This window comes from Cicer arietinum, chromosome 5 (genome assembly GCF_000331145.2).
Source record: "Cicer arietinum cultivar CDC Frontier isolate Library 1 chromosome 5, Cicar.CDCFrontier_v2.0, whole genome shotgun sequence".
Taxonomy (NCBI): Eukaryota; Viridiplantae; Streptophyta; class Magnoliopsida; order Fabales; family Fabaceae; genus Cicer; species Cicer arietinum.
The window spans coordinates 47112725-47130259 of record NC_021164.2 but is presented as its reverse complement, the minus strand read 5'-3'; the positions used below and the strand labels follow the sequence as shown (position 1 = coordinate 47130259).

General features: G+C 28.8%; 1 protein-coding gene and 2 long non-coding RNA genes across 3 annotated transcripts; 1 reads left to right on the top strand and 2 right to left on the bottom strand.

Annotated features, from left to right (window-relative positions):
- The first annotated feature begins 26 nt into the window (after positions 1-26).
- On the top strand, positions 27-768 carry LOC140920277 (uncharacterized). The gene is made up of 3 exons (XR_012163012.1): positions 27-214; positions 310-405; positions 495-768. It is a non-coding gene; the product is annotated as an uncharacterized lncRNA (long non-coding RNA).
- A 1863-nt stretch (positions 769-2631) lies between these two features.
- On the bottom strand, positions 2632-3797 carry LOC101491987 (NDR1/HIN1-like protein 13). Its single transcript, XM_012715498.3, has one exon. It carries the CDS (start codon positions 3513-3515, stop codon positions 2760-2762), a length of 756 nt encoding a protein of 251 aa, XP_012570952.1. The 5' UTR covers positions 3516-3797; the 3' UTR covers positions 2632-2759.
- Positions 3798-5978: 2181 nt separating this feature from the next.
- On the bottom strand, positions 5979-6485 carry LOC140920304 (uncharacterized). The gene is made up of 2 exons (XR_012163082.1): positions 6329-6485; positions 5979-6141 (listed from the first exon to the last, which is right to left on the bottom strand). It is a non-coding gene; the product is annotated as an uncharacterized lncRNA (long non-coding RNA).
- Between the last annotated feature and the right edge of the window lie 11050 nt (positions 6486-17535).

Below are 17535 nucleotides of genomic sequence, written 5' to 3'. Positions count from 1 at the left end.
ATACTATTTAGATCCCTTGCACAACAATCACTCCGATATAAAGACTATGTTCGACACGTAAGTAATGTGTTTGTTAATGTATAAAGAATGTGTTTTTTAATGCTATAATAATCACATTTATTTATTCGATAGTGCTTTACAAGTTTTTCGAGCTCAAAGAGGTGCTACAATGTCGAAACAAAAGTCTAATAACATCACATGGATTCCAATAAAGGTTTGAAATATATGCCTTTAAATTTTCATTTACAAATATATGCCTTTACAATCAATGCACAAATATTTTATTGACTTATATGTTTTATTTTATAGTGTCCTCGTCAAACGAACAACATCGACTGTGGGTACTATGTATTGAGATTCATGAAGGAGATTGTTGATAGGAATCAAACTATTATCCCAGAAACGGTACGGTATTTTCATTATTTGATTTTCATATATAAATTATGTATATATTTGATTCAAACTTATTTATGTTCAATTTTTATATTGCACAGTACTTTGACAATTCCAGTCCAACATACTCTAAGAAAGATCTAATTGAATAAAAGGAAGACTGATGTCAGTATGTGCTTGAAATGAAAATTATTTGATTTTCTGGGAAATAACATACTGTAAGGGATCTGAATATTATATGGTAGTTAGTTCTGTGTAATAATGTTAGTTATATGTATATGAATAGGGCACAGTATATGAATATGTGTTGTTGTACAATATCTAAATTGTATATGTAGTTAAGTTATATATGTATCTGAATATGTTCTGTTGTTGTGTAAATTAAGTTATAAGTTAAGTTATATAGTTCTGTTTTTTGTGTACTGATTGTGTGAACTGATTATGAATATGTTCTGTTGTTGTGTGAACTGATTCTGGTTGAAAATGATTTTGGAAAAAAAATTAAAAGACAACGCTTTCTAAAAAAATGCCATAAAAAACCAAAAAGCGCTTTTTAAAAATTTAATTTACAATGTTTTTAAATAAAAAAAAATGCACCTTTTACAGCGCTTATTTGAAAAAGCGCTGTAAAATGTGCATTATAATGCATATATTGAATGCACATTTTACAACGTTTTATTTGAAAAAGCGCTGTAAAATGTGCATTATAATGCATATATTACAACATTTTTTAAAAGAAGCGCTGTAAAATGTGCATAACAAGCGCACAATATATCTACATATTTAATTTACAGCGCTTTTTTATTTTAAAAAACGTTGTTGTATCTTTTTACAGCGCTTTTTTTTTTTTTTTTTTAAAAATGTGGTAAATGGCTTAAAAAAAACGCTGTAAAATCCTATTTTTCGCGTAGTGTAAATAATACTAAACAAAAAACATACAAGAATCATAAATAAAAACTTACTCTAAATGAAAACCAGACTAGTTATAGTTAAATATAAGAACATACATAAATCAGTAAAATGCTATAAAAATTGAATTAGGATAAGAATTTAATTTATATATATTTTTAGTGGATATCAATATAAATATTTTTAACACAATGTATAGTAATCAATCATAATTATTTATTGAAACATTAAAATATTTAACTTCAATCCTAATAAGTCACATATATATAAAAAGGCTAAATGCGTTTGTGTGTTAACTTTTTAATCAGTTCTTTTTTGGTGTCCGACAGTGTTTCTTCAAAAGAAAATGAGTTGTTTTTGAAAGAAAAAAAAAATTTCAGAGTTTCGATTTTGGTTCACACAATTTTTTTTCTCTGATTTATTCTGAATATTTGGGTGTATGTATCAAAGTGAGAAATTGAAATTTCATCCAAAAATTCATTTCAAATCTAGAAAATTTCAAATCTAGAAATTGAAAGTGTATGTCATGAGTTTGTATGGAAAATGCTGGTGCCATATTGATCTTCATCATTTACTTTCAAAGTGTATTTTTTTTGCACTAATTTGAATTAAATCCAAAAACAGATAGAAATGGGTTTTGAATTTAATTTTTAAGTATGAAGCGCATACCTAAGAACTTAAAAAGAATGAGAGGAATTTGTCTTTTTTCTTTTTTACTCGGATTTGGAAAGTATGAAGCACATACCTAAACCCTAAAAATAAAAAATTTCATAAATATTAATAAGTTTGAAGAACAATGATAAATAGATGAAAAATGGGTAAAAAGAAAATTTGATAAAACAAAAAATTGGTAAAAATGAAAACGATCCAAATGTGATCTAATGTTATAGTTAAATAATTTAAAGAACTCAAGATACATTTGAAAAAATAAATTATATAATTAGTGCAAAGAAATTAAAGTAAATAATAAGAAAATCTGTATGATAGGATTAAGAAAGAATGCTGTATCGGTATTTTTATTTTTTAACCAAGAAATATATAATATTTTTCAACATCTACATTTGTAAACGATATAAAATAGAGGAGAGACGATGAAAAACGACCGAGAAGTGGAATGAAAATATTTAATTATTTATATATATATATAATTTAATAAATAAATATTAATTATTATTAAAATAGGATAAAAATATAAAACTTTAAAATTTAGTATTCAATTTAAAATATAATTAAACTATTCATAGATACAATATCAATTAATCATTGACAATTTAATTTAATAGTATCAAAATATATCAATTTTAATTTGCAACATAAGAATCCTCTCATAATAATTTATTATATAAAAGAAAATAAACCTAATATCTGCGCAAATGTACTGAAAATTAAGACAGATTTAGTTAGTATAATCTCTAAATAAATTATTTGATCCTATTTCTAAATCCAAACAATAATTTTCACCACCAAGAATCCAATCCATAACTACAATACTTCTTAACGATCTTCGCCTTCGCCGTTAACTGATCCACCGTAAAATCACACTCCACTTTCACTCTGATCTTCCACGTTTTAACTGATCCTATTTTGAATTTCACAGGTAAATTCATCTTCAACGTTAACGGCACGCAGCGTTTCTTAATAGCATTCACCATCTTCCTCCTATTTGAACCCGAAAGTTCGACGCCGTTACCTTTCAACACCGTCTTAAACACCGTCACTTTATTTGACGGCTGATAAAACGCCGGTAAAGCTCCGTTACAGAGCCTGACGTCTCTGTAAAACATCTCAACCGTACTACCATTCTCGTAATAGATTCCAATTTTTTCGTTACCGTTATCGGTTTTAGCGGATACGTCAAACTCCGGCGAAATAGCAGACAACGACGATGTGAGGTTCATTCCCTTGACGCTGACGAGTTCGATGGAATAGTTAGGTTTTTCCAGTCGGAGAATTAAGTAAAATACACAAGCAGTGATGGCACTAAGCACGGCCAGACAGATTAAAGCAAAGATGAACCAACAGAATAAACGCCGGCATCGGCGCCGGCGATATTCCCGTAGAGTGTAGTTTTTGTAAAGACGGACATTGTAACTTTCCGATAGGTGAACAGGTCTTGGCGGCGGCCGTGGAGTGGTAATTTCATCAGACGACGTCGTTTGCTCGTCGTCCTCTGAAAATGCATAGAAGTAATTGTGGTGAACTCGTTCAATCATTGGGTGAGTGAGTGAAATTGTGAGTGTTTTGCACAGTTTGCATGTTGTTAAGTAGGGAATGGAAAACAACCGTGTCCGCAAATACAGATATATATGGAATTTTTATATCTTTTTTAATTAAAAGATTGTTTACAAAAGTAAACAAAACAGTGATTTTAGGAAGAATGTCAAATTGATAAGTTTTCGTTTTTTTTTTAATAAATATTTTAGAAATGTAGGGAATTAATTTTAATTTGTTCTTTGTAATGATAGTGAGCTGTGAGTGGATCTTATTTAATTTTAAGTTAGTATTTTGATTTTGATTTTCTTTGAAATGTGATTTGAGTTTGAAATTGAAATGAACTAGACCTTATTAGAGTATATGGATACGGCGTCAGAAATCAAAAAAGAAATACAAAGGATGTATATTCATCACTGAAAAAACAAAGGATGTATTTTTCAAGAAAATGTTCCGAAAAATAAGTTTCATATGAAGATATGTTTTTTTTAAACTATCTATACGAAGATGGATTGATAATTTATGGTGTTTTTAATATGGAAGATATTCAGCAAAAACAAATATATAAGATATTATATCAAAATATTATTGAAGAAAATATGGTTCTCTTTTAGAAATCTATCATTAAACCCAAATTGAGTGGATCTTTTTTGGTAATTGAATAGAGAGTTAGCGACAACTACTACTAAAATGTAATTTTGTTTCTATATATAGTTAAATGTAGTAATTATAAGAGAATATTCAAGGCTTGACTAATTAACAGATTCTTTTTAACAACCTTTGTTATGTTAATATATAATAGGTAGTATACCGTAGTTATATTAATAACAGATTAATTGATATTAGAATTGAATGTTACATGTAACAATTTTGGTGGGTTGGGTTATATATTTTTAAAGTGCTTGATAAATGGGTTGTAATTTATATATGTGTGTTTGAAAAAGTTTTTACTCTTAATGCAAATCTTGAATGAAGGTTTTATGAAGATTTCAATGAAAGTGTTCACTTTGAAATTAAGGAAAACATGCTGATTTTCTGCTCTCTTTAACGAAGTTCTTCTTGCTTTTCGAAGTGATTGCAAAAGCTCCCCCAAATTCACTCATCACATTGACCTCTTCAATTCTAGCAACATCTAATCTACTACTACTACTACAAACCTCCACAATGCACCACCTTAGTTAGCGATGACAATGTTAGAATTAGTTCAATTAGTTAGTTATAACTGTCAAGTTTGTTATATTATTTTGATAGATAGCTTCATCAACCTTGTATATAAGCTCATGATCAATAATGAATGACATATCAAGAATGTAGAGGAAGCAAGATTAAAAGATTTGAAGGCAAAAAACTATATTTTAAAGGCGTTTGATAGAGGCATTATTGAAACCATTCTTAACAAAGATACAACCAAAGGGATATGGGGTTCAATGAAACAAAAATACAAAGCATCAAAAAATGTAAAGAGAGCACAATTGCAGACCCTACATAGGGAACTCGACCTTCTTAGCATGAAATAAGGGGAAATAGTTAGTGAATATTTTGCAAGAAATCTTACAATTGTAAACAAAATGAAGGTTCATGGTGAAAAGGTGAAGAAACAATTTTTGTGGATAAGCTACTGAGATCCATGACTACCAAGTTCAATTATGTACTTTGTTCTATAGAAGAGTCAAATGATGTGACCACTCTTTGTATAGATGAAATTCAAAGTAGCCTTATGGTCCATGAACAATGAATGCAAGGGCCAAATGAGGAGGATCAAGTCTTGAAAGTTTCAAGCTCATGTAGATCAAGGGGAAAAGGTTGTGTTTTTAGAAGTGGATGTGGTAGAGACAAACACCAGTTGAATAAAGAAGCAATTGAATGTTACTATTGCCACAAATTGGGGCACTTTCAATATAAGTGTCCAAACTAGGAGGAAAAAACAAACTATGCAGAAGATGGGGAACATGAATTACTCTTGTTGATGGTTGACATTGAATGTAAGGAGTTCACAAACAAGGTTTGGTTTCTTGACTTAGGATGTAGTAATCATATGTGTGGTGACAAAAACTGATTTTTGATTTAAATGAAAAATTTAGAATTTATGTTAAATTAGGAGACAATTCTAAAATGCTTGTAAAAGGGAAATGAAGTATTAAGCTCAAAATTGATGATGTAGTTCAAATTATTTATGGAGTGTACTATATCCCATATTTGAAGAACAATTTGTTAAGCATAGGCCAATTACAAGAAAAATATCTAACAATTGTTTCCAAGCAAAATATATGCAAAGATTTCATCCAGAAAGAGGATTGATCATTCTGTCCAATATGTCATCAAATTGAATGTTTATGGTTATGACTAAAGTGATTCTTCCTACATGCTTCTTTGGTAGTAGACTACCAAAGATGTGAGTATGTTGTGGCATAACAGGTATGAACATTTAAGCTTCAAATGGCTGAAACCGTTGAATCAAAAGGGAATGGTGAATGAGTTGCCCAAGGTTGAAGAAACTTCAAAGGTATGTGGTGACTATATGGTTGGAAAACACCATAAAGGCTTTTTTTTTTCCTTCCAAAAATAGCTCTTTGAGGGCTGCTCATAAGCTTCTATTAATCCATGCTGACATTTGTGGACCAATTAAACCTGAATCAAACAGTCATATATAGTATTTCAGCACTTTCATTGATGACTACAACAGGAAAACTTGGGCCTATTTCCTAACTGAAAAAGCCTCAGCTTTAGAATTCTTTAAACAATTCAAAGCCAATGTTGAGAAAGAAAGTGGTGTAGCAATTGATGAACTAAGGACAGATAGAAGAGGTGAGTTTACCTCACTTGAGTTTGAAGATTTTTGCAAGAAAAATAGAATAAAGAGACAATTGAAAAAAGTTTACACACCCCAGTAGAATGGAGTGGCTGAGAGGAAGGATAGATTTATCATGAACATGGTAGGTCCCACACGTAAAGTTTAAATATGTTTTTAATTTTTGGAGATATGTTTTGTTTTGATTTTAGTTATTATATTTTTTTATTTAATATTTTTGTAAATTCTAATAAATTTTAAAAAAAAATTTATAAATTTTTTTTAGTAAAAAAATAGCGACATGACTAATTTTGAATGAAATAACACATGGTGACCATGTAATTGTTGTTGACTAGACCATATTTAATATTTAAAATGAAAAATTCATTTTATTAACTTATTTAATTAAAAACTTAAAACTAATTAATTAATTAATAAACCAATTAAATAATAAAAACTCGATAATCTTCATCTTCAACCATATTTTTTAAATAAAAACTCAAAAACGTTCATCTTCAACCCTAATTTCTTTATCTTCAAATAAAAAATTTTCAATTATATAATTGAAGAAATTTTCATGATTAAATAGTTGAAAATTATTGTATTTCTTCTTGAAAATTTTCTATTGACTGATTAATGTAATATTAACCATTAAAAAACTTCAATTGAGTCAGTTCAATGATCATATCATCACATATGCATCAATTATATTTGTAATTTAATAAATGAAATCTATTAATTTTTATTCAATAAATACCATCATATATATAATATTGATCTATCCAGATTATTGATGATCTATTGAAAATAAACATATGATCAAGAACAATTTAGAATAAATAATAAAAGACTTATATCTCATTATCATAATCTCTATCACGATAACAAATTTATGATTTTAGTGAAGGACATATCATTTTAACTATTTAATAAAATAGTAAAAATGGTAATGAAATTTAGTACTATATTAAATATAAAACTAGATACTAACCCGCAAGTTGTGCGGTATAATTTAATACATTATTGAGTATAAAATAACAATAATATGTAATTTAAAAGTAGCATTAATTTTATTTTACAGTATAATATATTCAAGTATTTATGTATTTAAAGGTAAATATATTTTTGAATAATTATATATCAGTTAGGTTTGCTTTAGTACAAAAAAAAAAGTAAAATATTGTTGACTAATATAATTCATGCAAAATATATTTAAATGTGCAATTGATTTATTCAAACTTTTTGATTACATTGAAGTGGTTCTTCTAATAATATATTTGTTAAATAGTTATGTATTTTTTTATTGTTAAAGTTATACATTTAGCTACAATATTTATTCATTTTATATAATTTATATTAGTTTTAAAACATTAGATTTATAAGTTTATGTATTTTTTCACGTTTTCAATTTTATATGTTCATCTTAATTCTGTCAATCTCACTATCGATCTAAGCATGCACTAAATAATATGTGTGTTTTGTGATATATTATAATAGTCATTCGTGAGTGATAGTTTGTTAAATTCAAAATACTGAAACAATTCATTCGTGTGTGCCTTGGAATTTTTCAAATAATTATTTGACACGGTCAAAAAACTTAAGAGTGATTGAAAAAAATTATAGTTAAGAAAAGTTTGTGAATGTTTAAGACATAGATTTTGAATAATTATATATAAGTTAGATTTGCTTTAGTAAAAAAGAAAAAGTAAAACATTGTTGACTAATACAATTCATGCAAAATATATTTAAATGTGGAATTAGTTTATTCAAACTTTTTGATTTTATTGAAGTGATTCTTCTAACAATATATTTGTTAAATAGTTATGTATTTCTTTATTGTTAAAGTTATACATTTAGCTATAATATTTCTTCATTTTATATAATTTATATTAGTTTTGAAACATTCGATTTATAAATTTATGTACTTTTTAACGTTTTCAATTTTATATGTTCATCCTAATTTTGTCAATCTCACTGTCGATCTAAACATGCACTAAATAATATTATGTGATTTGTGATATATTATAATATTCATTCGTGAGTGATAGTTTGTTAAATCCAAAATATTGAAACAATTCATTCATGTGTGCATTGGAATTGTTCAAATAATTATTTGTCACGGTCAAAAAACTTCAAGAGAGGTTGAAAAAAATTATAGGCAAGTAAAGTTTGTAAAATGTTTAAGACATAGAAAATTTCAAGTCAATAATGAAATAGTTAGAAGTTCTTCATTTTCAAATATTTAATATTATTTATTTTTTTTATTTCAATTATGCTTTGTGTTTTTTTAATTATAAAAAGAAAAAATATTATGGGAGACACATTCAACCGAGTGAAAAAAAATTCATTTCCTATGCAATAATATTGAGATATGATCTTGAACAATAATTGACAATAGAAAACCAATATTATTGAAGTATATGTGAACTAAGGGTGTGTCACACATAATGTGGTATATATAATTTGACATAGATCTTGATGTGTGTATGTAGTCGAACTTGCATTGTGATGATTTGAAGATATTGGATGGTTTGTATTTTTTATTTATAAATTATTGAAATAATATTGAGATATGATCTTGAACAATAATTGACAATAGAAAACCAATATTATTGAAGTATATGTGAACTAAGGGTGTGTCACACATAATGTGGTATATATAATTTGACATAGATCTTGATGTGTGTATGTAGTCGAACTTGCATTGTGATGATTTGAAGATATTGGATGGTTTGTATTTTTTATTTATAAATTATTGAAATAATATTGAGATATGATCTTGAACAATAATTGACAATAGAAAACCAATATTATTGAAGTATATGTGAACTAAGGGTGTGTCACACATAATGTGGTATAGATAATGTGACATAGATCTTGATGTGTGTATGTAGTCGAACTATTTGAAGATATTGGATGGTTTGTATTTTTTATTTATAAATTATTGAAATGAAAGCTTTGATGAGTAATTAGAGCTTTTTAAGTGTATTGATGAATCATTGAGTGATAATTTAAAACTGAAATTATATAATTTATGAAATAATTGTACTTGGACAAGTGAAAAAGTTTGCATTATATATTGAAGAAATAAAATATAATGGAATAGAAGATGAATTTGAAATGTGTCACATCAAAATTTTGTAGTGAGTTGACAAATATTGGAGAATGTGGCATAGATAAAGAATTTTAAAGGATTCTGTTTTAATTATTATAATAGATAATAGATTGGTTACGAGTCTTGGGCATAACTAATTATTCCCAACAATTTTCCCGTTGCACTAGAGCCAATCAGTCATGTATTTCAATCTTATTACCCACTTGTGCTTCTCACATACATTTATGTTAAGTGCTTTGGTGAATGGATATGCTACATTCTCTTAAGTTTTTCACGGAGAACTGTTCACATAGCCAAATTTTTGTAGTTTGCGTTGTTGGGATTTCAGTTTGAAAAACTAATATGTTATTGACATATAACACTAATAAAATGATTGTGCTCCCACTAACCTTTTTATAAATACAAGGTTCTTATTCACATTTAATAAAATTGAACTTTTTAATTGTATTGTTAAAACAAAATTTCCAACTTCTAGAAGATTGTTTTAATCCATAAATAAATTGTTCCTGCTTGCAAATTTTGTTATGATCAAACAGGGATATGAATCCTTTAAGTTGTGTCATATACACTTCCTCTTTTAGCTCGCCATTAAAGAATGTTGTTTTCACATCTATTTTCCATATCTCACAATCATATTATGCTGTTATGGCATGTAGAATATGAATTGATTTGATCATTGCCGTAGAAAAAAGGTTTCGTCGTAAACTATTCATTTTTTTTTTTACAATATCCTTTGGCCACAAGATTAGCGTAATAGATTCCAACCTTTCCATTTTCTCCAAACATTTTTTTGTATATCTATTTACAACCAATAGATTTTGTAACTTTGTTGATCTTCATTGATTCTATTTCAGATTCAATGACCTTTTTTCTTAAAGGTCTCACTGACAACCATGGTAGTTCATTTTATCTTTTCTGAAGAAAATTGATTCTCATAATCAATCAACAAGTTGAGCATTTCATGCAAATAAGAGTCCATCTTATTTCATATTAAAATTCACTTTTTTTTTTTTGAAAATGAATTAGGAAGTGATCGAAGAATCAAATGATCTTGAGAAAAACTATTTCTCAATTGTGCACCCTAACTTCTAAAATTGTTCGAAGAGATCAATATCTTAAACAGATGGGGTCCAACTTGATCATTTGCTTTCAATGAGGACCTGAACAAAGTTTTAGACAAAAGATATTGAGTTGTCCTACTCTATCTACTATACATCTTCTTAAGATGCTGCATGATTTTAAGGGGGTTCATATCCTCATGTTGCCTCTAATGATTAGGACTCATGGATGCTAGGATGATACACTTAACATTAAGACATTGTTCCAAGTACTTTTCATAAGTCTTGGTTGCTTCAACATTGGTTGGATCAACCGATGCAGCCACAATAGACTTATCAATATGTCGATTAATTTTTCATGCATGAGAACAATTCTCAAATTACAGTACCAATCGTCATAATTGGATCCAACTAATTTTCCAGTTTTAAGTATTTCAAAGTTACAAAGAAGATATACTGCTAATAAAAAAGTTATGATGTTAGAACATACTTTTTTAAAAAGGAGATTTTTTAGAACTATATACATGAACTTGGTTGTCAAGTTATTTCTCATATATATTTTAAGTCAAGGTGTATGACATACAAAAATAATAAAAGTATCATACCACAAAAGTTTCTGGTTGTCAGGTCATTCATATTGGTATATAATTCGATAAATTAATTTTAATACTCCTCCAGGTAGTCTTAACATTAAGTATATAATTAATTTCAAGGTTTGAACCACATGCTATGATTAATTATTAACCACAAGTCTCATGGTTAATCAGGTCGTTCCTTGTTATTAATCATTTAATTATATATATTATAGATTTATATCTTATTATTCGTTCATTCTCCTGGTAGTTGAATCGTTTCTTATTATTAACAATTAAAAGTTTGTATCAAATAGAATCCTTTAACAAATCTTAATTATTGGAAAACCTTTTTTTCTCTCTTTCATATACCACCATTCATGTTTAATGTAAATATTTAATTGGAAACGTTTTTCTTTTTCCTATGACCACCCATCATGAAGATAAATTAAACATGTTAATTAATGGAAAACTTTTTTCCTTCCTCTTCCAAACTTACAATTAGTTTCATATTCCGTATATATTTCTTTTGAATACATTAATTCAAAAATATACAATGATAAAAAAAAAATCCATTTTTTCTTTAGTGTAAACGTAATTTTAGCTACGATCATTTAGTTAATGTTTTGATGATAATAAAATCAAATAAATAAAATACAATTATCCTCTAACTGTACTTTTCTAGGTAAGAAAAATGAAAAAGGCAATGTGTTAAGAAGAAATTATGTCAAAGCCTTGAACACATCACGAGAAAAGTAAGAATTGAAAAATCCTTTCATTAAAGAACTATTATAATTGATGTACATCAAGTTGTTTGATATACTTGAATTGATATAGGATTTCAAATGTAATATTTTCTCAATGAGAATTAGAACCCTAGAAACAAACTTTGTGTCAATTCAGACACAAATTAGAACCGATGTAAATCCGCCTGATAGTGGCAACAACTCTTTCGTAAGGAGGTATAACAATACTTATGAACTTAAATAACAGGTTGTCAGAAAGTTGAAGAAATGTTCTAACAGTGAAAGCTTAGAGTGGCTAGAGAAGAATAGTTAAAGCCTGAAGAGGCAGAGTGCTGAAATAGTGGATCGTCACACACACACACGCACGCACGCGCGCGCGCACACACACACACACACACCTCTCAAAAGGAGGAAACAACTGAACTCTTAAGGCGTGTCCTTAGATTTCTTTAGGCCTCCTATCTAGGATTAGGCTCCTTTTTAAGTTATCTTTTTATTTCCCCTCATGCGTCTACATTGTAACTTTGATTCTCTTTTTTAATGAAATGTTACCTTTTCTCTATTTTGTTCCTTCATGTTTTTAAAGCAACTTATTTGTTTTAATTATATGTATGATGTGTGATGATCTTTAATTTAATTCTTGTGTGTTGTTTTACGCATGACTTCTTGTTGTAATTTCTAAAATTTCATCCTTTTTTATAATGACAAAGAGGGGAAAAATAAAAGATATAGTAATACAATTAATTGTGTACTTGCATCATCTACATTTTTTGTTGCATCTCCATCTAATTTGCATCTGACTTACATCTAATATGCATCTATTTTTTGCATATGCATTTTAGTGTCATTTGTATAGTACTTGCGTTTATGGCAAAGTCTTGCAATTAAGGCTTAACACCTTCTAAAAACATGGTTTGTTCCATTAGACTTAACATCCTTAAAAGAACAATATTTTGAAGGCTTTACATCTTGAGAAACGTGAAATGTTAATCAATAGACTTCATAAGAATCCAAAGGCTTAACATCTTAGGAATCTGTGAATTCTTTTTAGAAAGTCTTGTTAAATTTTTTATAATGTATTTGTGTGCTACTTTTTGTGCTTCATTTAGTCTCTTTGCATACCCTATTGATTTTACCTTCATGTGTATCAAAATTAAAATAACTTAATATGTTTGAAATTCTTAAAGAATCATGTATATCATATGCAGGGGGAGTCCTAAAATACTGATTTAAAAATTTTCTTTTAGAAGATCAAAAGATTATTATGTCCAAAAAAAATTGAGTACCACATTCAGAGGAGCATTATGTTAAACTTTTTTGTGTGCAAGAAAATTATTAATCAATTGCATAGTTATTTGTCATCATAAAGAAAAAGGGAGATTCTTCATGAAAAAGTAATTTTAGCTACAATCCTTTACTTGGTGTTTTGATGATAACAAAAATAAAGAACAATTATTCCCTAAAATGAGCTGCTTTGGCAATCCTCTAACTACAAGGTCTGAAGCCATCCCTCTATCTTCTCAAGGACAAGATCTTTTCTTTTTGGTGTATAGTGTGCTTGAAACATCATTTGATACTCACATATACAAAATCAAAACAATGGAAAAAATGACTACATCTGCTGGTTCAAAAGAAAGAATGATCATAACCAAGCTAACTTTGCAGCAGATTAAAAAAATTATCTTAAAGAAAAGACTGACAAACTTTGGTAAGACATAAAGACAAAGGTGGTTAATCATCCTTGTCAGTCATTGATCACATACTCTGCAATTTCTTTCTTTATTCTATGAGTACTTGTTTGTGTTACCTGATATGTTTTTGTGTGTGTGTGTTTGTGTTTTTTATGTCTTATAGTGTGTCTTTGTAGTCTATTTTGTCTTGGTATGTGTAGTATTGTCCTTGTTTGTATCGCATATGTCTTTATTTTGAAAATTGTCCTTTGGTCATCTCTCGTTAAAACATAAGTTTTGATTTCCTTCTTGTATCCTTTTCAAAAATAATATTTTTCACTAATTATCTTTCTTTCTCAATCAAAACCCTTTTTTCATCCAAAACGTTTTAAACCTGAAATTTCTCAATCAAAACCAGTTCTATATCTCATCCTTCATTGATCCTCCATCTTCCTAAATGATCTTCTTCTTACATTGTACTCTCAAAAAGACTTTCAGATTTTCTTAAAACATGAACTGCTCAACTTCAATGATGAAAAGTTTAGAAATCTTGAAATCGTTATATATGTGAACTATGGTAAAAAAAAGATGGATTATACATGGAGATTCACAAAAATGCATTGAAAGGTTCACTTTGTGCAACCTTTGGGTGTTAATGCCTCTTTCTTTCACTGAGGTCCTTAAGTAGAAGCAGAGAATAGGAAAAAGAGCATCGAAAGGCTTGTGCCTCATTTTGTTTGAATATTTTGTATTTGTTGGAAAATTGAATGTAATAAAGAAGAAAGGTTGGAACATCTAAAATATTATCAAAGATTTATCTTTGAAAGATTATATCTCCAATTCAATATTCAGAGAAAGTCCCATCACACAAGTCAAAGATAATTAGAGAAACAGGGAGACTAAATCATCTCATTTTCCTTTATTACGTCTAACAAAATACATTCAAGTCAGAAGGTAACAAGTCAAAAGGTAACATGAACATCACTATTTTCTTGTTACATGTTATAATCACATGTAAAAGGTCAGAAGGTACCCTCCTCAATATGAAAACTTCTTTATCGTGTATCAGATTAAAGGTCAAAAAAGGAATAGACTTGTTGAAGAAGATCTAAATAAAAAAACTTAGTTTATTGTCAGGATTGGTGTCCAAGGGTTTTCATCAATAAGAATGCCTTGATTTTCTGAGATATTTAGCCCTATTGTCAAGCCTACTACCATTGGAGTCATCATCGTTATCGCTCTCTCTCAAAATTGGCCCATCCAACAGATAGACATCAATGTTGCATTTTTAAATGGTCATTTCACTAATTTTATCTACTTGGCTCAACCTCAAGGTTTTATACATGGTGATGGCACAATAGTTTGCAAGCTTAACTAACCTCTATCTGGCCTCAAACAAACCCCACATATTTGATTTTAGAAACTGCATTCTTTACTTACAAAACTAGGCTTTCACTCAACTAAGAGTGGCGTTTCTCTATTTAATAAGGTAACACAGGCACATAGTCTTTTCATCCTAGTTTATGTGGGTGATGTTATAACCACATGTAGCTCTGTTTCTGCAATCAACTCTTTCATCAGTTCTCTCAAACCTAGTTTACCTCTCAAACAATTGGGTGACTTACACTATTTTCTGGCCTCAACATCAACCCTTTGATGACATTAGTTTAACTCAAAAAAATAAAATATTCAAGACATTCTAATCAAAGCAAATATGGCAAATACCCATCCTATTCCTACTCCTATGGTTTCTAATATCAAATTATCTTCTATAGACTTTCTCGATGCTACTGATCCTTCATTATATAGATCTATTGTTGGTGGATTGAAGTATGTTATCATCACTCGACTTGACCTGGCTTATGTTGTTAACAAAGTTTGTCAAATCACACATTCCCCAAAATAAGCTCATTGGAAAGCAATTCAAACTTATCCTAAGATATTTCAAGGCACTTTCTACATTAGTCTCACCATCTTCAAATCTGTAAATTTGCATTTGACTGTTTTGTGTGATGAAAATTGTGGGTCTAACATTGATGATAGACGTTTCACTATGGTTTATTGTGTTTATTTGGAAAATAGTTTGGTTTCATGGTTTTCAAAGAAGTGGACAGTCGTGTCCAAATCAAGCATCGAAGTAGAATATAGGAGTCTTGCAGTTGTAACTGTTGAACTAGTATGACTAAAGTGTCTTCTTCAAGAATTAAATATTATGAATAAAGCTCTTCTAACTCTCTATTGTGATAACTTAAGTACTGTTATGCTTGCATCAAACCCAATTCTCCATTCGAGAACTAAGCATTTTTAGCTTCATCTTTACTTCATTTGTGAGAAAATTCAACGCAATGAATTAGTGGTTCATCATATCTCTTATGCTGACCAAATAGCTTACATCTTGACTAAACCAACTCCAGTTACTATTTTCACTAAGTGTCGACTCAAACTCAGAGTTCATGATTATTCTCTTAGTCAGTTATGTTAGTTACTGACTCAATCATAAGTCAATTATCTAACACTTAGTTTTATAACTAACTAAACCTTATTGTAGTGTATATGTGTGTGTGTTTATATATATTTATATATATTGTGATCCTTTTGTAAATATAAGCAATTCAGTTGATGAAATAATACGAGGAAATTCAATAAATTTTATTTTCTCAATAGCTCCAAATGTTAACTAATACCACTAAACAACCTCTTGAGCTCTCAGATGGTCAATTAGACGCGAATAGTGTGACGAGTCGACAACCCCAACTTCCGTTACTAGAATAACAAATATATAACAAAATAAAAGGTCGTATGAGAAATAGTTAATTTCGCCTATATATTTTCGGTAAGCGGAACGTACAAAAAGGGATGTGACTTAATATCCTGCAAAGTATATCAAGTCGTCTATACATTTTTTAAATCAAAGAGGATTTAAGACTATATCAAAAAGTTTTTATCTTGACAACAGAATGATATCATACATTCTGGATCATGAATTCATTTCTAAATAAAAACCAATTTCAAAAAGTTGTGAACAAAATTGAAACTGATGTCAAATCGTACATTTTCAAAAAAAGAAACTCATTTCAACTAAGCACACACAAAAAGAGGTGAAAATAATTAGAGTCCATTTTAGATAATACATTTGTCTACAACTGCTATCAATTCAATACACCATGAATGAAAAGTTGAGTTGAGGGGGAAAATGTTGTTGGACTGAAAAGAGAACTCAGTATACAGACATGAGATGACAGAGTAACTGAACATGTTTGTGACCACTCCATAGTACTAAAAGAATAAAGAAACAAACAAGTTTCAATTTCTATCAAGTTCATTTTACATGTAAGAGAACCAAACCACTAACCAAAGAATCATAATTATCAATCAAGATTCAGAGGTGGAAGATGAAGAATGATGAATTATACTTAAAATCAAAGCCATGTTGCTTAATTTTTTATGTTTTTGCCACAAATCAAGTAATTGAATTGAAGTACTTATAAATTAAAACTCTTAACACAATTTAACACAAAATTTGAATTTGACAATAAATATAAGCATTCCTTTATGAAAACAAGAGCAAAATTTTAAATGGCGTTCATCAGTTTATATTCTTTGTTTTTGAATTTCCAAAAACTGAAATAAACATCCCAGATGTATCAGTTTTCTACTGCAATGTTCCTACGTGCATGTTCCTACGTGCTTTAAAGCAAACTGAAAAACAGCCCAGATGTATAAAAAAAAATCATTCTACAATTACATCTCAAAATATAGAGGTTATGGCCACTCAAAAATATAGTACGATGACCACTCAAAAATTGGAATGGATTATATTTCAGTAAAAGGATAGAAAGAAAATTTTAGATGAAATAGAAAAGGGAGAAGTGAGAAAATTCAAACTTTTTTCTCTCCAGAGTTTTCGTGTTAATTTGTGAATTAAATGGAATATTCTATTTTTATAGAGGAATTCTGCGACAAATCTGAGCGAGTGTTTTTTGACTAGTTCACTGAAAACATATTTGTTCACAAAAAACAGACATGCAGAATCGAAGGGAAATGGAGGGAGAATTGTGGAGCCATTGGAAAAC

What these genes read in the sequence shown, in the direction of transcription:
- LOC101491987 (XM_012715498.3), bottom strand. Translation starts at nt 3,515, where the DNA reads ATGATTGAACGAGTTCACCACAATTACTTCTATGCATTTTCAGAGGAC.